The sequence below is a fragment of the Triplophysa dalaica genome, chromosome 17 (assembly GCF_015846415.1).
Source record: "Triplophysa dalaica isolate WHDGS20190420 chromosome 17, ASM1584641v1, whole genome shotgun sequence".
NCBI classification, from domain to species: Eukaryota; Metazoa; Chordata; class Actinopteri; order Cypriniformes; family Nemacheilidae; genus Triplophysa; species Triplophysa dalaica.
In genome coordinates, this window is record NC_079558.1 from 8195852 (window position 1) to 8218355 (window position 22504).

The 22504-nt window shown below is 37.6% G+C and overlaps 2 protein-coding genes across 2 annotated transcripts in view; both read right to left on the minus strand.

Annotated features, from left to right (window-relative positions):
* afap1 (actin filament associated protein 1) overlaps positions 1-684 on the minus strand; it is a 51839-nt gene extending 51155 nt beyond the window's left edge. The window contains exon 1 of the mRNA XM_056771477.1: positions 608-684. Within this exon, the coding sequence (XP_056627455.1) occupies positions 608-629 (22 nt within the window). The 5' untranslated portion in view covers positions 630-684. The remainder of the gene's footprint in view (positions 1-607) is intronic.
* A 1119-nt stretch (positions 685-1803) lies between these two features.
* Positions 1804-22504, minus strand: part of ablim2 (actin binding LIM protein family, member 2) — a 39398-nt gene continuing 18697 nt past the window's right edge. Inside the window, exons 4-22 of the mRNA XM_056770712.1 lie at positions 21104-21216; positions 20848-20974; positions 20413-20506; positions 19382-19469; positions 18840-18898; positions 17640-17717; positions 17046-17189; positions 13915-13947; positions 13439-13556; positions 12896-13087; positions 10529-10630; positions 9482-9535; positions 8407-8450; positions 8186-8291; positions 7716-7774; positions 6656-6713; positions 6504-6511; positions 5957-6037; positions 1804-4100 (exon numbers count right to left, since the gene is read on the minus strand). Of these exons, the coding sequence (XP_056626690.1) occupies positions 3987-4100; positions 5957-6037; positions 6504-6511; positions 6656-6713; positions 7716-7774; positions 8186-8291; positions 8407-8450; positions 9482-9535; positions 10529-10630; positions 12896-13087; positions 13439-13556; positions 13915-13947; positions 17046-17189; positions 17640-17717; positions 18840-18898; positions 19382-19469; positions 20413-20506; positions 20848-20974; positions 21104-21216 (1672 nt within the window). The 3' untranslated portion in view covers positions 1804-3986. The remainder of the gene's footprint in view (positions 4101-5956; positions 6038-6503; positions 6512-6655; positions 6714-7715; positions 7775-8185; positions 8292-8406; positions 8451-9481; positions 9536-10528; positions 10631-12895; positions 13088-13438; positions 13557-13914; positions 13948-17045; positions 17190-17639; positions 17718-18839; positions 18899-19381; positions 19470-20412; positions 20507-20847; positions 20975-21103; positions 21217-22504) is intronic.

Below are 22504 nucleotides of genomic sequence, written 5' to 3' on the forward strand. Positions count from 1 at the left end.
GACTCGAATCATGCCGGCATGGGAGTCAGGCACGCATCATTGTACCAACAGTGAGTTGAAATCAATACCGTTGCCACTGACAACGTTTCATTAAAAAAATCGCACAAAAATTTAACTTGAACCATCTACACTTTTCCAGCTTAGCGGTGTTCACTCCATACACTCAAATAAAATAAAATGACTCCCCCCATACTTCAGATACAGTTTGGATACCTCCCCCCTCAGCATCATCAGTGGCCCGGGCTCGAGACGCCAGCTGATGCCTCAAGTATCGCGCAATTCAACAGAAGACCCCCACGAGCGCTCCACATCATGACGTCAGCTTATCAAGATGCCTCGTGTGTCTTTGTGCTCACACACAGTTTAAAAACAATAAAAAACCTCATGGCAACTCTAATAAATGCCTAACATCGACACAAAAAGACATCAATGCAGAGCTACACGGCTGTGGTGTATTGTTGATTTAGTATTTATTATAAAAACAATGTTGAAAAGCAAACCGAGCACACTTACATTAGGGAATATTTTACAGATGACGAGACTCACAAACCTTTCATAACGGATTAATAGAAACAGCTGAGAAATATTTGTAATAGCAACATCTTACCTTCCCCGTTATTTTCTGCCATGTCCTTGTTAAAAGACAATGGGACTGTCCTGTATTCGCCACCGATGTTCCTCTGCCCCGTCCAGCTTCCTCAGGACCGCTATCCTGCTGTCAAATCTACCTGCGATTGACAAGCACGCCAGCCAATCAGGTAGCGTCCTGCAAAAAACGCCAGCCAATAGAGCTAGGAGGCGTGATATTTATGGTATCTTGCATCTATCTCGTTTAAAGGATCTGCGTGACTAGCGTAGTTACACATTTTCTTTGCAGAACAACACTTATGTTAAAGTAGTGGTGTTTATTGAGATGAAGATCAGGTTTTTTTGCAAAGCAATTGAAAGACAATGTGGGTGAAAGACTACATTTCCCCCAATTCATACAGTACACAGTCACATAATAACAGTTATATTCACTTGGCATACAAACACAAAATCAAGCACACTAATAGGAAACTCAACAAAAGTACTTAATGTTACCACAAATACAACTTCTCAAACAGTACATAGCCTATATGTAGATAATAAAAAACAAGTATTTTATATCTAAATAGAAGTAAAAACTGGAAAGCAGCTTTGAAGACTTTTGGGTCAGCGTTCTTTCAGGTCACAGTAATATGTCTGCATAAAGGTACTGTATATTTACAGAACACAAAGAAAAACACCGGGTTTTTAAATATGCTATTTTTAAAGAAATAATAAAAGGATGAATGCAGATGCGGTAACACAGGTTCTTCCATGCAATGCCATACAAGAATAATTTACTCAAATGTCCTAAAACACTGTATCCACTACAAAGAACCTTAAGTAAAACAGTAAGGTTCTTCTGATGTTAAAAGTTCTTCATGGAAACATTCGGCCAAAAATAGTTATTCGATGACATCGCTTTTTTCAAATGTGTATGCCCTGCTGTCTTATTTAATTCTGACTTAAATCTTTTTTAGGTTATAATAATGCTGTAATATATAATGAATAAGATGACAGAGCACACACTCCTCTGAACTCACCCAGTCTGAACTATTGGATCGCTGAACTGACAGCTAATACCATACATGCCCACATGCTTTCCCTTTTCTCCAGCTGTTTAAATAAAACTGACACATTCGTCCTCCGCAGCTCAACATTGTTCATCAGGGCATGTTTCCTCATACGCATTCAGACACAGTCAATGCATGTACACTACAGACCGATACACATTAATGTGTTGAAGACAAGCTTTACTGTATGTTTCGCAGAACAATGGATTTTGGGATGACCGGTGATTGCGAATTGAACTGCATGAAAATGTTTACATTATGGTCAAACAGAAAAACAGATTTCTATTTGCGAACAAGTTCACTTCCTTTACAATCAACAATGAAGAAAAACAATCTAGCGGTTTGTGCAGTTCAAATAGGATGCCTATTAGGATTTTAGTAATATATTTGTATAATTGAACCAAAAATACTTTCAATTTGTCTTCAGCAAAGCAAAAATAAAATAAAAAAACAATTGAAAATCTTGAACGAAAACAAACACTGATTTCAGTCTCAATTACCAAAAGATCTCAAGAAATTAAACGTCATAATTTTACTCTGAAGATCAATTCCGTATTAAGCCATTACAAGATACTCCTTCTATATTCTGTGCATGCTTAACAGGCTGACAAGATCAGAGTAACAGACATTTATTATACTGCACACACATTTAAGAATAAAAACAAAAGTTGAACACATTCAATCGTATTTGGGTGTAAAATGAAGCGCCATTGAACTGCATGCTTTGTTAAGTCTTGTGTTATATCAGCGTTGCTAACTTATTCAGAATATTTCACCTTTGGCATGGCTCCATGCTAAAGTCAATGCTTCAATTATTTGCAAAGAGCAAATAAAATATCCAGCAAACCTCAGTATCAAATAAAAAAATTACAAAAATATTCTGAAGGGTTTTCTTTGCTGAATTGTATAGAACAATGTCAAAGATGAATGCATTGTCCAATGCCTGATGTATTTGATTAGAGGATCCTAATATTATATTGTGCACGCATAGAGAGAATATGTGTTTTATAGTCTTATTGATAACCTTGGATTAACTGTCATATAGATCCAATAATGTATCTCACATTGACCTGAAAAAAGAAACCAATACATATTGTAACACAGTAAAGTTCACGTATTTTTCCAGCTATCAGCGCTCGCAGGAACATTAAGGATTATTAAACGCATCAACTATAAGGTGCTTTGATCACAAGATAGTTGACTCCTTGCTCTGACTGAGTCTTTGGTCATGCTTAAGCAATGAATGAAAGAGCTTCTGATATTAAGACAAGCTGATATTACATGATCGATATTACAGTCCAAGCAGTGGCTGGATATTTGGAGGACTGAAGAGAAACAAGCGAGACAGAGTGACAGAAAGACAGAAGATGAGGTGAATTCACGTGACGCTAACAACCCAGGTGCTAAACACGATAGAACAGCACCACTGTATTTACGTTAGCTCTCTTTATACTGTATGTAAATAAAAAATGGTGGAATTTATTCAAAGAAGCAATTTGCGCTATTAAATCACAAATTAATTTAATTTAAAATAGAGGTGTTTTATCGATCAGAAATGATTTGTTCAATTATGATGAAACGAAAGCATTCACATTTTTTATAGCAAATTTAGAGTGATTTCACAAGTGATGCTTGTGAGTGATGCTGTACATTTCTAGTACAGTATGACAGAATAGGATGGTGTGCCACAGCCCCTAAAAGACCCCAATGAGAATTGTGGCATGCGAACTGTGTTCAACACAGATTTTTTTGGCTGTGTTTGAACGATTGGCCAATCTCCAGGCGCTAAATCAACAGAAATATCGGGCACTATGAGACATACACATATCATTCAGTGAATTCCCACCCTAGGAGCAGACAAAGGAGACATACAAGGAGACATCTATATGGGCAGACAGACAGTATTACACAGCTTAAAAACAGCATAGCTGAACAGCCAGATTTATCAGCAGTAGAAAATGTAAAGAATGAGGCTTATAGCGATATCGAGGGTGAGAACAACGCAGTAGTCACAAAGACAGGAGGGGGAAGAATACAACCCAAGAGGATAAACCAGGAGAGCCTTGGAGAGCTCAGTTCAGTTCTGACTCCAGTCTCTCTTACATCAAAGTGGCCTTCAGATTGCATGGTGAGGCATTCACACACGAAGCTAGGTGACAAACATCGTCATAGTTGTTAAAGCGGTTCGACGTACTCCGTCTTACTCGGCGTGAGATGGGATGACAGCAGCTACGCAGCAGAATGGAGGTGCATATATATTTCTCACTCTCGTCCCTCCTTGCACACAGGGCGCGAGAGACTGGGCTTTCTCTTTATTTTTGCTTTCCTTCGAGAAATTCGTCAGGTTTAAAATAATCGGGCTTTCTTCTTCAGGTCATTTTTCTTCCACAGGGCCAAACGGTCAAACTGTTCAATGGTCATCCCAAACACACTGTAGAAGTCCTCTGGTGACAGGTGTCTCTGAAATGAGAATTGTGAAGGTGTGAAACTTTTATTTACTTTACATTGGGGGTATCACAATACACCAGTATTGTCAATAATTGTGATAATAAAATCCATGCCTATTGATCCTGTGTTAAATCCACATGTGATAATATTGTAAATAATGCATCACCTGTTTAAAGTTTTGCCTTAAGACGGATACACAATAGTTACAAAAAGAGGAAACTCAAAACAAGCTATTAAAGTTGAATTTGACTAATAGCATTATTTTATCATTTAAAAAAACTGTAAATGAATATCGTGATAATATCTCACTGTGAATTCGTTTGACCACAAAACAGTGAAGTTAACTTCTGAAACTGAGACCATATTTTGAAATTTTTGGGTCTTTTTCTCCGGAGAAATATATGAGACACAGGAGACCAAAAATTTGCTCCATTTAATCTCATTGATGTCTAATATAATTAGATCTCACCTGTGATTATACAATATAAATTATTAAAATTCTGTGACCACATATTGAAAAAAAATATTGGCTATAATAAGAGAAGTATTCCACCTGCTTTAGCCCTGTTTGTAATACGATTTACCATAAAAATTTGGTATAAAACCATTGCCTTAACCATTAACTAGGTCCTATATTTAGACACATTATACCCTGCAAAATCGAAAAAAATGAGTACTTTTCAAAGTACGTAGAATAGCTCCATGCTGTAGTCAACAAACTAGGCCTAAAATAACCCTGTCAAAGGGCTCCAGAAATTGTAATCAGAACAAACCCAGTGGACTTCTGCCAGACTTCTAAACACTTTGTTTATTCTGATAACAATATCTGCATGGAGACGACGTCAATATAAATTCAAGACAGACGGAAAAGTGACATAATTTAAAAAATAATTACAACCATCTATATGTATGTGTCAATAAGCTTTGCGATTGTTGAGGACACTTTTCGCACAATCAGGGTTATGAGAAGCACTGTTGTTGCCAGGCGTTAAAGCCAGTGACCTCAATTTGGTTTTAATGCATTCCAGGATGGATTTGTATAAATCTTTATTCTTTCAGGCCCTTACGTACACGATACTGTAACACTTGCAGATGTGTGGGTATCTTGCACTTTTCCAAACAGATGCTTAAATCACTCATTGTAAAGTTTACATCCCCTGCTGGGAAACTGTCTCATATCACGCTAAATTCAAACAGACGTTAAAATGGGGTTATATCCTAGACTAATGCTCGCATGCATTTTGTGATATTGCATTTTTCGACCACAGCACTTCCAAGCGAAGAGTTATAGGGAATGGGATCAATAAATCAGCATCTCCCGTAACTCACAATGAAGGTAAATGCGGGCCAGATATCTCCTCCCTTTTCCATTTAAACTAAACCCACTGAAGCAGTGACAAAATGTTCAGGAACACAGAAGATATATTATGTGTTGGCTGCGGGCATGTGGACTGTGGTCCAACAATCCACACACGCAGGCAGATGTGCATTCATGCATACACACAAACATACACTATGAACTCCACGTCTGGCTGCCTTCTGCTGTTCTTTGACCCAGTTACAGATGAATGTTGACACAATTATAATGAAACACCTGATCAACTTAAATCCAAGAACGGGAAGAGAACGTGTGCTAAATCATGAAGAAGGTGGCACAGCTTATTTTATACAGCAATATCATAACATAAGTGTCATCAATCATAAATATAATTTTAGTTTGGGATGGTGCTGGTCTGCTTCAAATTGCCAGTGTTGTCACACTAGTAAACAAAACCTACTAAACATAAACTAGCGACGTAATTCATCTGTGTTGTTTAAGAGCCAGTCTCAAACAGGCACATAGATTAAAGCAAGTATGTGTTAGCTACCTCCAGTCTGGTGCGGTCCACATCACGTGGTAGTTTTACACGGGCCCGGTGAGTCACACTCAGCATCTCATAGGGGTAAACCTGAAACACACAGATGTTCAAGAAGCTCCATAACACAGCAATATCGGCAATTTTATAAACAATGATCAATTCTCCCAGGTAATATGCGTTCAAAAAAACATTATTGTGTGCTTTCCTGTAGCTCAGTGGTAAGAGCATAGCGTTAATAACGCAAGGTTGTGGGTTCGGTCCCAGGGGATTGCAAATGCCGAAGTATAAATGTATAGGATAATGAAATGTAAGTCGCTTGTCTGCCAAATGCATAAACGTAAGGTTTTTTTTCTTTCTAAATTTAATTCCTCTTCATAAGTATACAAATAAATATTGAATGATGTAATTGGGATCACTTTAAGAGCGACCTCATTCAACCAATGATAGCTAAAACATTGATAGCCAATCAAATTACATTTTAAAGTCACACATTAAAAAAGTGCAGAAGCTTAGAAAAAGCATAAAAAACATTCTCTTTTATGTTATTGTTACTTACCTTGTACTCTGAGAAGGAGGAGAAGACAGGAATGAGATCGATGAAAACAAATGAAAAGAGGACGATAGAAAATATTACCATCAGGTCTTTGTATATGAAACAAATGAAATCTCATCTTCTGTCAATATACTGTAAATTCAATTCACACTCACCTCTCATTCCACTCCACGTGGAGTCTTGATCTACATCATCCTCTCCAAGATCTGCTGCCTAAAAATGACCAGGACATGACGACAGTATTTAATGGTCAAGTTAAGGATGCATTTTATGTTCACAATGACGATAAAGCAATGGTTCAGTATTTAATGCCACATAGCTCCCGGTATTGAGTATAAACATCATCTATTATGAGTACGCAAAACCGTGGGAGTACCAAAATCATGTGTAAACACAGAAACTGGCTGCAGTGACCTTTAACCTGAGGAAATGAAAGAAAAACTTTCACAACTAACGTAGACAGCAGCTTGAGTCCTTAGGGCTGGAGCCTGCTGGTGTGTCTGGCTACAAATATTGATCTACGAACCACTCCTTTCACATGACTCTTGGGTAAAGTAAGGGTGAAGAAATGTGACACATTAGAAACAAAGAATATTTTTTGTTTTCAAGTAGTATATTTTCCTGGGGCGAAAACTGTTGCTACACACTGCCACCTAGTGCACAGGAGAGACTTGCAGAACACATGCATCAGAGATAAAAGATCTGAATTTGATTTGTTAATGAATAGGTGTGTCTGGGCTTTCTGCAATGGAAACGGATCTAGTTCTTCTTTGCAGTGGATACGCTAATGAGCCATCCTGTATAAGGGGCCAGATTTCAATTTCAAGATCAAAGTGAAACATGGAAAACCGCCAAAGGGTGGGAAACTAGATGTGCTCTTTAAAGCACGCGAGCACACCCGCATTGACATTGGCTTTATGCATCAAGACATTCTCAGCTAAATCTTCAAACTGTCTGAGATGTAATGTGTGTCATGATCCATGTGTGTGATTAGACCACCATATTGTGTCCCATAAGCTAGATTTGACAAATCCAACTAGGATCAAATATTAGGATTCTCTATTGCGGAGAGAGGGAGTGACAGCATGTGATCACAGCTCACGTATGTTCCAAAACACGCAGAATGAAAGATCACAAACAGATGCATAGTCTGAAGGGTTTGCAGCGTGTTTTCCTGTGTAATTATCCTGATTGAGTATTTATGGACAGATTTACCTTAAATATGCCGTTCCGGCCGTATCCTGGCAATGAAGCAGACTTGTTGTATGGAAAGTCTGTAAAGAAGAGTTTGGTTACACAGTTTACATTAGACAGTAAATACAGAAAATGTTTACATTCAAAGACCATTTTCAGTTTTTCTGAATGAACTTTTATGTGTTTATGTAAAATGATCAACAAGTTCATATGAACTTTTAAGCAATACAACAGTACTTTTTGTAATTGTATTTGGGAAAAGTTCAACATTTATTTGTATTGATTTTTATCACAGTTTTCATGTCTCTTGACACTTGAGTCTTTCATATTTCTGTTGGATGAATTTATGTAAATCCTGACGTTTGACTTAGTTAAAAAAAAAAAAAAATCTCCCAGAGCTAAACTTTAATTCGTAAAATAAATATTAATCTAATATATTACATTTCGATTGTGACATTATTTACCATCCCTAATCACTTATGTTTACTTACTGGGTTGGGATATATCAGTGGGCAAGCTATGGGTGGAGGTTCTGGGGTCCATGTCTGGAGACTGTCCATCAATGTCTCCTTTAAGGTTCATCCAACTTGTTCTGGTCTAATGACAAACAAACGACAGGCAGATATATAAAGCAAGAGAAATACAAGATGTAAAAGAACTTCTAAGTTTGGAAATCTAGACACAGAGATGTTTGTATAAATGTATAAATCACCTTTCTGTCTATGTCATCGCCATCTTGCCAGGAGGTTCTCGAAGCTGCAGCAAAGTAAAAAAGTTGAAATAAGCCCCAATGGAAGCTTTGAGTGTTTTTGAGTGACACTGAAACACATCACACCATGCAAGGTACAGTACAACATCGGGCAAGGACAAAAAATGTGAATTAACATATATAAATCCCATAAATCATATGTCACTTGATTTTATCACTGTAGCCTGATTTGAAATGATGAAACAGATCTCAGAATGCATTAAGGGAGACACAGAAATAAGTTACACAACTGAACGCAATGTCATTGTAAGGATGAAGGTGCAAGTTCAGGAAAAAAAGATCAAAAGAAACGATCATGTGATTTATACCTCTACACCCAATCACAATGAGCTACAGAGATGCCTTCAAACAAATCACAATGAGTTACACAGATGCCTTTGACTTTACTAAGAACCATTGAGTTACATAGACACCAAACGTTGTTTAACATCTAAATCACAAGACCAGAGACAAATGAGACACTGTGGCCTGCAACTGACAAATGAGTATGTTTGGATGAAGAGAGGCACAAAATGAAAATAAAGAACACGTCTGACTGCTGTTTCCATGTCAGGCTAAACCAGTAATAAAAATTTACAAAAGAAATGTACATCGATGTGTATAGATAGTTATTACAGGAAGAAGTCTGGTGCACTTTTGACTACCATTGTAATTTTTCCTCTATGGTAGTAAACAGGGTACAAGAACGGTTCGGTTACAAGCATTCGCCCGAATATATCTTTCTCTGTGTTCAACCAAACAAAGAAATGTATACAGATTTGGAACAACCTGAGAGTGAGTAATTCATGACAGAATTTTCATTTTTGAGTGAACTATCTCTTTAATTCTATACTGATTTCTGCATGAGAAGTACCTTGTCAAATCCTAAACTTTTGGGGGGATTTGTAATGTTTACAAGTAGCTGAAATGGAAACCAGCAGACAGAAGAAAGGTAAAAGGGTTCCATGGTAACAGGTACCAATGGTGACATGCACATGACCATGCAAAAAGACACTGATGTACGAAGACTGGACTGTACCATGCAGTTTGTAGATAGGGGGTTTTCTAAAGATATTATCTTTGACTTTCTCCTCTGAGAATGGAAGAACGAGAGAAAGAGAGAGAGAGAGAAAATGTGAGCGGAAATGAGAGGAAAAGCAAGAGAATAAGAAAGAAAACATGAAGGTATATAAAAAAGCATGAGTTATCATAGAATGGAATTGGGGCAAAAGAAATTGCCGAAAATGCTGTGTATGATCTCTAACAGATCTCATTTCAATATCATGCATGGTAGATTTTCACGATCAGCATGCAACCATCAAGCAAATTCCTGGGCTTGGATTGTAAACGTGGATTTGTCTGCTGTCTAAATTCAAGTTACAGTATATATTATAAACACTTCTTCTTCATTGAGAGCATGCTGTGCCAGAGACTCCAGAACTGTGTGTACGTAAATGTCACCCTAAAATAAACCGAAGCCAAAAGGAAAACGGGCAGATAAATGGTGTAATTGCAATGACACAATATCTTAATAATTAACTCAGTGTGTGTATATCTGCAGCTTGTTTAGGTTTAGGTCATCCCAAACTCACGTCTTCTTCTAAGCCATTACTCCTAGGAAAAATTAGTCACATAATGAAACACATGTGGGTCATTTTAAGAGCCGTTTCAGCTTGTGCCAGCACTGGAAACAATAGACGTCATTAAAATATAGGGAAAAAATGGACAGAAAACACATGACAATGACCGTTAGGTTTATTTGAATCATCTCCAGGACCAATGAGAATAACAAATGTGTCATAAAAATAGGGCTTTGCATCCAACAATAAATTACAATTGCACTGACACAAATCATGCAATGAATGCAGGGTACAAACATGGCTGTGATCTTTAGAAAAGATTTGGCAGCACATCATCTTATTTCATACAAATAAATGGCGTATATGTTGTCGAAAAAAGAGAGGATTTAGCATTATTCAGGACAATGAAAATATCAGAGGAGGATGTGAAAAGGGTCAAATTTGGTTGCACAGCACAATGCTGCTTTTAACAAACAGCTGAGGAACAAGGACTAAAGCAGGCCTACCTGGGATATGGAAATGTCGTGGGGCAGCCACATACGCAGTTGATGGAGATTTGCCATCAGAGTAGGTGGAGAGACTGGGGGTGCTCCGCCCACTTTCACTGCCTCGGGTGGGTAAAGGTCACAGCAGACACAAAAGAAGAAAAAGAAGAGTGGAAGGGGTTGTTAAAACATTTGACTTGTGTTCAAATCACAAACCTCAATAAACCTCACAGTGCAGCCTTAAAGGCACAAATTTATCTTTGCTTTTGAGTTTTGCAATTTGTGTTTGTAGTACTGATGGCATGTGTTCGAATTTCAAGAGCCAAATGCAACTAAGCATCGGGCATCGCTATAGATTCAATCTTGTGAAAGAGCCGTCTGTCACTGAGTCGGTTTGAAATGATAACCATCAAAGGCAAAGGCAACAATAATCTGCAATCAGACTGAATTGTTCGGATTGAAAATGGGTGCAGGTAAACATAGCCAATGACTGTCACTGGCACGCTGAACTGTGAGGTTATCTGCACCTTCAGAGAAAGAGATCAAATATTGGTAACACACAATATTTTATAACGATATTTTAATATATTGATACAAAGAGAAAAAGAAAGGGAGAGAGAGAATCTCTCATTCAACTCTATGTAGCCAAATTCTATTTGTGAAATGGTGCGAATTGGCAATTTCAGGACATGAAATAATTATAATCATATAATGTATATAAAAAGAATATTACACAAATATTAAACTTATTCTCTTGTCATTCTTTTCCTCCATTTCTTCCACACACGCATGCACGTACACACACACACACAGTTTCATTTAGAAACATGCATACACCATTAAACACACAAAGTGCTGTTTCACCCTGGACTATGGGAAAACCGTTCTCTCAAAAAGAGAGCCTATAAAAATAGTGAATAGAGATACACATCCGTCTCAATACCAACAGTGCATTGTATGCGTCGAGTTCTGCTAGCAGTAATGCAGCATGTTGCATCTGCAGTATTCCTTGTTTTTCTTCTGTCCCATGATAAGATCCAAGTGCCAACTTCACAAATGACTATCCTGGTCCTTAGCCAAAAAGAAGTCAATTAGACGGTAAGTCAATCACAGAACAGAACTGAACTCTCCAAATACAACCTCAACCCTGGGTTTACACAAGACCGAAGACTCTCCCGCCGAGACCGGCAAACCAGTCTAAAATTACAGCTCCTCGGTTTACCCCTTTAATCTTTTCCTGCAAACTTTATTCCTGCTCTGTCTACTTACAACACAGAAACCACAAAACCAAAATCTCCAGTCTGATTTATAATCAGTGAATGTAAAGGATTCTCTAAGACTCTTTTTTTCAGAAAAGTTATCTGGCATTAAAGGCTATTTTAAGTTTAACATTTTTAGTGCCACAGTTTAGAGAGAGCGATCTCTCTTTTTTTGCTGGAGGAATGATTACATTACTTTCTTAATTAAACTTCAAGTTGTCATGCTGATAATATCCTTGCAAAAAATCCATTATCGCAGACTTCTGAACCTCAGTGTATCTCCACTTCTAAACAAATACCAGTCTGAGTAGTTTTTGTTGTTGTATACATTGATGGCAAGAGCGTGCAAACTGTATGTTTGATAAAACGTTCCAAAATGGAGAATAATAAATGGAGAAATGACAAACTGAATGGCAACACTAGCACAAACGTACATACAGTAACTCTCAACATCAAATTTATTGTGAGAAATTGCACCTTCCACAACATCAAATACCACAAAAAAGTGCATTCTGATGTCATCTTACATCTTTGTTCATTCATAAAGTTACTCTTTCTACTAAAATATGAATATCCACAAACTACAGTATACATGCAAAATCACTGTATTGTACAAACTATTTAAAACCACAATAACAACAAACATAAACAACAGGGGAATCAAGACTGAACCTTGCAATACACCTACAATCTTACGTCACTGTAACACATTGGTGATAAACAGCGAAAGAGAGACTGTGACTAGAGGAGTTTACCGTGAGAAGGCAAATTGAGGTGCAGGGCTGTCCTAGGCCTACATTCAGACTTTCCCTCCTGTTTGAATCCTGTCTCAATTCCTGTTCAGGAAAGGTGATGAAGGATACGGTAGTGATTTCAACTCAAAATAGCGCACGCAAACAGTTGCAGTTTTAATTGTTAAGGGACTCGACCTGTGGCTCAGTGTTGCAATCCAGAGAACTTCATGCACTTTGTGACGTTAGTTGTTTTGCTAAAACACACTCATTTGCAAACAAGGGAAGTTGTACCAATCTCAAAATTCCAAGCACTCATTTAAATAAACTGCACTAAATTTCACACAGGTGCAGCACTCGTTGGATTGGTACAAAGCCTTCGAGCAAAGCTGTGGTACCTCTGAAATAAGGCATATAGTTGTGCTGTTGGAGAAAAGCCAGGGTAGTTGGGTTGAGGGGCAGGGCAACACCACAGCCCCCCGCCTGTGGAGTGTTTCTACCACTGCTAGGAGGGAGTGGGGAGGAGTCTCTGGCAATGCCACGGTCGCTATTCCTACCCAAAGTCGGTACGTGCAGGGTTTTGGAATAATCTGGAATGGTGGTAAATTTGATGCTCAGACATTGCCCTGAGCAAGAGCCCAAACCCGAAAAAAACTGCCATAAGATAAGCAACTACACCAGAACACTTAAGATGCTCCAAACATTTTGTTCTGTGAATCACAGCCGAGTTGCTGCAAAAAAGCGTCATTTGATACAATCTACATCATCTGAGTGATTTTATTTTAGAATACAACACTTTGTTTGATGATGTAGGAAAACATTTCATGATTTAAGATCTATTACACCAAACATACTGAATAGATTCGCATGTAGTTGCACAATTAGAGAGAATCACATTCTGGACTTTAAAAGTGAGCATCAGTGTGTGCGCAGAGGGATACCTGGTCTGCTATAGGTCTGTGGTGAGCGGGAAGGTGTATATCGGCCGTATCCTCCTAAAGAACTGGTGGAACTTGGGCTGGAGGGCCTTCTCTGACGGGGAGACCTTTCCCCCTCTCCCTACAAACAAAGGGTAAGAATTTTAGCCTGCAATTACAAGACTCAACTTACTCACGTAACAAAATTAAATGGTGACCAGAATGGCACTGGGGCATACGGGTGAAAACTAAATGCCTGGAAAGGAAACAAAGACTTATCACTACATAAAACCACTACCTGGCTATAATCAGTCCACTATTACTTCACTTGTAATAGCCTGATCGTTGGGTGACCACAAAACAGATTTCAAACTGAGGATAATGACAAACACACACCACTGTGTTGTTCATGACATCAAACAACAACAATGTTCACAAAGGACACAAGGAATCACAGAGACAATAATAGAGCCTGGTTCTTTGTGTCAATTCTACTGTACCTCACTTGGTGTAGGGGTAAGTTGCTGGGGTGACTGTAAACAAAGAGAGCAAATGAGTAAGATGGACTTGAATGCAGTGACAGAATGCACTAATCAGACTAAAGTGACAGACTAAAGCCTGCACGACTGTAAAGTAAGTTTAAAAAAAAATGCTTTTGTTAGGGATAAGTATGAATAATTGACAACCAGTCAGGTGTACACCAACTAGTCGACTGGTTAAAGCAGTGCAAAACGTTTTATAATGTATAAATACAGAGATATATTTTTTATGTGCTATGATGTTCTTGGTCAGAGTTTCTTTTAAAATTCATACTGATATTTTTTTAAAGGAAAGTTGTTATCTTATTTGGAAATGGTTACTGATGTAAGTTTAAACAAGACTAATTATTCACATTCTAGATGTACTTTGATGTGCTTTATACATCTTTTGTGTACGCTCTTTTGTTTTAATTCTTATACTAAGATATAATAAATTGTTGAATTGTTTTATAAAGATGCCCACTTACAGTTATTTACTTGCAGTCCTTAATATAAAAATAGGTTTAAATGATTGAATTACGCTTGATTAATTTCAGACTTTTTAAATTAAGGTATAAATCTTTCATAGTTGTTTCAGTTTGTTATTTGCCTAATAAATGATAAAAACTTTTACTTAATTTTTTTTGACAGATTCCTAAAATATTAGTGTTTCTGCTTACTATGATAGGTAGGTGGTCTACCACATTTGTTAAGGAATGTATGTTTTATTTAAACTTTACTTTTTTATAAAAATAATTGTTTCCTTTAATTTTGCAAGGTAATCAATTGCACTTATTTTTATGTGTTACTTGAGAAAAAAAATGACTCATGTCCATCTCTTCTTTTTGGCAAAGCCATGCTGGAATGATCCTGGATGATAGTTAGAGATTAAACTGATTGCATCATTTGCACTCTATACTGCTCACTTCCACACCAGGAACATTACACTGAATGCTCATTTGCACTAATGGACTACTTTCATAACTGCATTAACTCATCTACTGCACTGTAACTTTAATAACTGCACTAACTCACCTACTGCACTGAAACTCATCTATTGCATTATTGCATCTATCGCATAACTAACTGCATCTACTCATCTATTGCACTATAACTTCAATAACTGCATTAACTCATCTACTGCACTGTGACTGTATATCTGCATCTACTCATGTATTGCACCGTACCTTTAATAACCACATTAACTCATCTGCTGCACTGTAACTTTAATAACTGCATTAACTCATCTACTGCACTGTAAATGTATAACTGCATCTACTCATGTATTGCACTATAACTTCAATAACTCATGTACTGCACTGTACCTTTAATAACCGCATCAACTCATCTACTGCACTGTAACTTTAATAGCTAATGTCTGTAACTAATGCACACTCAAGTCACTTGCACTATTGCACTATTGTATAGTCTATATTGTTATCTGTTCATAACCTCCTGTACATTAATGTTCACAGTATATAGCCTTCTGTATATATTGTTCATAGTACATACCGATTGTCATATTTTCATAGTACATGCCCATCGTAAATTATTTTCCTAATATTGTATTCTGTATTTATTCACACTGTATATCTGCACTTGCTAATTGCACTTCTGGTTAGACCTAAACTACATTTCGTTACACTGTACTTGTATATGTGTAATGACAATAAAGTTGAATCTAATCTAATCTAAAGATGATGAGATTTAAAAACTAGGTGGTTGTAACAGCCAGGTGCGGATTAACGCACAGGTTTACCTAGAATGCACCCTAGGGGCCCCACCTGTTTATGGGCCTCTGATTGGCAAGATCTTTTTTATTTTATATTTACTTCAGCGTCAACAAAAAATACAACCTCATCGGCCCATAATAAATAAAGCAAAAAATAAGACAGTGATTGGACAGATGTGACATTTGGGTCACATCTGTCCAATCAGCTGCTGGTGAAATCATGTCAATCATTTTCATTTACGTCACTGCTTTTGCTAGACGGCATAGTGGCAAAATGTCTCAAAGAAAACACAATAGTGGAGCACAAAAACAGAAAATACAAAGCTTAAAAGAACAACGTGACCAAGATAGCAGCAGGAGGACTAGCAGCTCGCATTGGCTAACATCAGTGCTGCGGTTGAAACAACAGAAGTAGGATCCTTAGCTGTTGCAGCAGTTAGCTCATCATATCATTGGTAATATTACAGGGAGATATTCCACAATGACACGCTGGTGTTTAATTATGGCTTTGTTTTCTACACAGTTTACATAAAGCACAGTGGTTTGTGTGTCAGTAAAGAGGTGTTTGCCGTTGCTAATCAACGGAGAATGTAGAGGAATCACTGTAGTATTTCCTTTCTCAATGTGTGTCCGAGTGCAATCGTTCCCGATGCCCCTCGGAGCATTGGTTTGGTGTCTCAGCCTGATTCTATCGAACCCTGGTGCCTTTACATTCAACTAACGTCATCACGAACGTGCATGATACATGATAGTTAACACGGTGTTTTTATTCACTTGTTGCTATTATGCGCAACCAGAGTGAGCAACACTTGGTCTTACTGTCTGTACGCTTACAGAGCTTTCTGCTGCTTGCAAACAGACTATTTATCATGACTATATTTAAATCTGGAAACTTACCATTCATTTGCTGCTCTGATTCCACTTGCAAAGCGCAAAAAATGCAGACTCACCCTTGCTCAAATCCAAGTCAAATTACCAACACGTTTATCTCTTACATACATCTGTTTTACTGAAGTTAATACATTGTAATCGGCTGAAGGGCAGGGTTCGGTACCCTGGTGCCCACCTGAATTTGCATGACAGCTTTTACATTAGCGATTTTTCATGCAAACCGTTTCCGAACTAAACTGGAAGCGTGAAAGGCACCTGAAAGCCACCTTAAGTGTGGCCTCTCCCAAATAGCAGCCTAGGGGCCCCTTACCACCTTAATCCGCCCCTGGTTATGGCACATACAGTAAGTTCCAAAATGCTGTCACTGTCGACAGCAAATTATGCTATCGTGCATGATTTATTCTTTCACCTGTCAAAACGAAACACACCAGCAAAATACCCCAAAGCTACTCCCACTTATTTAAGAATGCATAAGGCTGTGTGTTCGTACCTCCCCAAAGGTTCTGTCCTCCACAGGGTAGCTCACATAGGGAGAGTATGAGAGCATGTCTGGCCTGTCAATGTTGTAAATCGCTTTGATTTTAGGAAGAGCGGCCAGGTCCTTGTAGTCCAAAAGTTCATCACCCAGTTTTGCCTTCAGAAAGAAGATATAAAGCAGACAGAAAAACATCACGGTATCATAACAAATATTTGCAGGCTCGTGGGTTGCTGCCCACTGGTGGTGGCTCCATTCAAATGAAAAGCAACAGCCATAAACAGCATGATGCATACATATAACAATAATGAACAGTAAAGACATGAAACTAAATATTTTAATTGGGAGAACAAAACACCTCTATACTGTATTTTGGTGCAAATTCATGTTATTTGTTAGCTATTTAACCAACGTGTCATGCTTGTCGTCTTCAAAATCCATTAAAATCTATGCCAAAAATACTTTTATTATAGAAATCAATTATGATAATAATATTTTTTAAAGATTTATCTTTCTTCATTTTAGCACAATATGTGTTTTTGTTTTCGCTATGCTTGATATTCAATATAAAATGTGTAAAACCACTTCAAAACCATCGTTCGCACTTACATAGATAATTCTGCTCGGGGAGCCTGACGTGCTGGATGCAGGAGCAGAGGTGATGCTCTCTGAGGACGTTCTGGTCACCTGGAAACAAATGCAAAGTGAGAAAAAAAACAAAAGACACTAAAGCACCAAGGGCCAGCAAACAAGTAAAAAAGTGTGCTTTATTCACCTGAATTCGTACTCATGTATCAAGTGACCATCATGTTATGATCATATCAGGCAATTTGGTGAGGTTAAAGAGATTCCTGTGGGCTGTTTCTTTTGTGTAAATGTAACAATAGTTTTCACTGAATAATAGTCAGAAAAGTAGACTTGTTTAGTGTTTTGCCATACACAGCCAGTTTTATCGAGAAGTACAGAAATACAAAGCACTTCTGCAAGTCTGTCTTTTTAGAAACAACAACAAACACAGTACAGAGACAGTGTTGTGATATTATGAGTTCATTAGTAATGCATTCATCGCTGATCAAAGTATATCTTTGCATCAGTTCGTGGCATGTATAGAGATGCTTTAATTAGGATCAGGTGGATGTGGCAGTAGTCTACGGTGGCCCGCGAGACCCAGTTTGGACCTCAGTGAGCGTTCTACAGTATTAAAGCTGAAAGAAGGTTGAGAGGTACAGTAAGCCCATGCAAAGGGAGAGGGGCCGCATGTCACACACCTGCTCAGGTACATTGGAATGGAGATCACTGAGCTGAATCCGCACCTGTTTCTGCAGGGAAAGGGTTATTATATTGAAGGGCTAGCTCATACTGCATATCACCTTGTAATATGCACCTGTCTAAATTTTCTGTTAAAAGTCTAAACTTTTTGCATATGTTTCTGAGCATGTCAGGCACCTAAACTAGTACGGTGTTCATTTGAAACAACTGTGTGTGTGTTTCAATTGCCACTGTAAGCTATTATTAAATTCTTCACCTTTCACGCTCTACCTGCGATTATAGATAAAATAATCTTTATGTGCATTAAAGACATATTCTTTTAAAGTGTCTAGGGGGGATTCAATAAGAATAAACTGCACTGACTTCTGTTGTCTTTTATTTAGATACAAAATTGTTAATGCTCGATTCACTAAAGGAATTATACAAAAGGTTCAACACAAACACGGCCAAAATCTATTGTCAACTTTCTATGTTGTCCAATAGATTAAGATTAGGATAAATTTTTCCCTCTGTTTACAGCCAGTGGTTTTATTTTATTACCTTGCTCTTTTCCTCCATGCGTGCAGCCTGTCTGCAAAGTGGATGCCAAATTGAAGAACCTGTTTAAAAAAAGATTAAGAGAGACAAATACATTAAAATAAACATATACACTTACATTTACATTTAGGCATTTGGCAGACGCTTTTATCCAAAGCGATTTACAGTGCACTTATTACAGGGACAATCCCCCTGGAGCAACATGGAGTAAAGTGTCTTGCTCAAGGACACACTGGTGGTGGCTGCTGGGACATTTTTTACATTTTTTACATTTCCCTGTCGTGTTATCCCATTTAAACTCTCATGCACAAACTAGCACGATCAATCACCCTTGTGCTATATGAGTCAGCAGTCTTTTATTTTAGTCCAATCGACATCATTCAATCATTCTAAAAGCTAAACCTTGTCCATTTCCGACAAGAAATATCCTCTGAAAATGCAGTGCACTTACTAAATCACTGGGTGCAGTCTCAGCATACACTGAATTATTTTAACTTTCTAGGTGGCACACAAGATAAAAAACATTTAAGTGATATTTAAATTACCTTGAAGGTACATCTCCTCCCCTTCCCCAAACATCTTTTCACAGCGTGCACATCTGGCACATGTGGGATGGTAGTGCTTCTCTCCAGCCTGCAAAACAGAAACACTGCCTTGATACCAATGATGATTATGCAATAGCGGTGTTTGAACAGTAGGGGGAGCACAGACAGAACCAATGCTCTCATATTTAGTTTCTGGTGGGAATGTCATATGACTGGATTCAAATATTATTTTGTCATATACAAAAACAATCTATCCTATCCTATCCTAGATTTTATGTGTGATTTTTTATGAATCTAATGATGAATAATCTTGTTTACAGATATACTCCACATCAGGCTGTATTACGATACTATAGCTGACACAAATCTGGTAACAAACTCATGTGTTCCATACTCAAATAAAATGAATTTAATATTTTCATCATAAGGTCAGCCATATTTTATGACCTTCATTTAGTACTGAGTGAGGATGAAAATTCAGCTAGTGTCAGCAAGACTGCATTCATCTTAAATCAACTTTGTGTTTCTCAAAGTTCATTATCAGGCTGCAGGCATGATGTCTGTCTCACTACAGGATCATTAATATAGGCAGAAAGCCCATGTTACTCAAAAGACAGAGGCACTATGTCACTTCCTGAAATATCACATCACGTGGTGGCTTGATCTAATTTTGGCAGTGCAAATGGGACAGAGTCGCCATAGCAACAGCGTGCCACTCCTGACAAAGACCTGGCATAAACACACCGATACACACATTCTAAAAAGCTTTGAAATGCACCTAGATAAACAAGAAAGAATTTGAGTAAAAGAGAACAAAACAAGTGAGAGGTCAAAATGAGGCAACATGAGATGATATAATGTTCTATACTGTAATTATGCTTCATTGGTGAGGTTGTGAACACCCACAATTCTCTAAGGTAAGGGCAAGAAGTAGGATACAATAATGAATGTGTATAAAGAAAGTTAGAAGAGTACTATCTTGACTTTAATATTATTAAAAGTACACAATCTAACTAAGATTACACACAAACCTCAAGTACTTTTCCGGTAATGTATTTCTTGCAGGTTTCACACTGGATGCCAAACATGGCATGGTAGTCTGCTTCACAGTAAGGAATACCATCCCTGCAGAACATCAAGACACATGAAATATAGGTTAATATAGGTAAATATAGGTTTTATTTAAAACTAAAAATGTAAATAAATATTTTTTAAATGAATAATAAATAAATCCTTAAATATTATATAACGTTACACCACCGCTCTATTCATTATTATTTATATTATTATTATTATTATTATTATAACATCAATAAATATTTTTTTGTAAACTGAAAACCTGAAAGTAGCGTATAATCAACATTACGATGTGGTATACTGATACTGTTCTTCAGCTGGTATTGTACCATAAGACATAACCAAGCACTTATCAACACATTCATGCACTTAGTAAAACTGGGACTGACTTGCTGATATACTCTGCGTTAAGCACTTTATTGCACACTTTGCATTTGAAGCAGCCAAGGTGCCAGTGCTTGTCTAACGCCACCAGTGACTGTTCATTTTCAAACTCCTTTCCACACCCACAGCAATCTGCACAGAGAGAGAATGTGTAGAAACAGTGTATTTCTTTTGTAAGATGCACAGAGGTTTCATTGCAAGCATTTAGAGAGAAGAATAACATGAACAGGACAGATAAGAGCAGGAAAACAGAGCACTCACTGTGCACAGCCTGCGGGAGGGCCTTGCTGTTGACTGGCACGGGCTGTGTGCATTTCTCACAAATACACTCTTTCCCATTAAACGTCACGCGGCCCCCGGCTGGAAACGGGTGTCTGCCAGAAACACACACAACACTGTCAGCTCATCACTGAGTATTACTATGGTCATAAAGTCAGTTACATAGAAGCATGGACTTGAACAAAATACATCATCCACTTAAACTTAAGGGGGTCAAATGGCACGTCAATTATGGTTTGTTTTAGATGTAATGCAATGTATATACATGATTTAAGGTTAAAAAACGCTGTATTTCCACATACAGTGCATGTTTTTATCTCCTCTTTGTCCCGCCTCTCTGAAACGGGCATTTTTTTACGAAGCCCATTGTTCTGAAAAGCGAGGTGTGCTATGAATTGCCAGTTAACCAGTGCGTAGTGATTGGTCGAATACTGCAAGCGTGTGACGGAAATGTAAAGCCTCTTATCATATTTGGAACATCAGGTTCCAAAGCACTTGTACTGACAGGTACGCCCAACTTACTTGGGTATACATTTGGGCCGTCTTAGTCAAATCATACCACGAACTGACGTAGAATCGTGGGGGTGTGGTTACACGAGGCGTTTCAGCATTTTACAGAGTTAAATAATACATAAATAATAAAAGTATATGGGCCATGGCAAGAAAAACCCATCTTTGGCTTTGAGCATCAGGCTATCATTGGTCTGGATTGATGGCACATGTCCAGTCGTCTCTCTGGCTGACATTCAGTGTGAAAGCTGTTGATCTCACAGTATGTTGATTCACCAATAGAAGAGTGAAGCAAACTCTTTACTTTTGAGAATCCACAAGGAGAAGAATAAGTCTACATAAATGCTGGATCCAAACTTCTAAGACCACTGGAAAAAGTGTTTTCATTTATAAACTTTCACAACAAATTTTACTATTATCATAACTGTTGAAGTATTAAAGTTTAATAAAAAAAATGTATCTTAGTGTATAACTTTGAATATAAACCATCTTTCTGCAAAAATGGCCTGATGTGCTTCATTGGAAAAAAGGGAATATGACCTTCGGTACAAAGTAACAAACATTCTTTAAACGTCACAAATTTGCTTACATTTGGTTAGCAACCTTAAAGCAGTGCAAAAGTTCATGTCAATTTTACACTGTAACTTTATTTGACATTTTTAATCGTTTAAAAATCATGAAATATGTAGATACAAAGTTTCAGAAGGACAGAAGCGAAATATAACATCATTCATTTTGTGTGATATTGCTTGAATGAACACGTTGTTCATTCTTTTCACCATAGCTTACTTCTGAAGTTGTGTTTACACTGTGGTCCTAAACATAAAAAGTGAAACAGATCGCTGTGGTCCTAAACATAAAAAGTGAAACAGA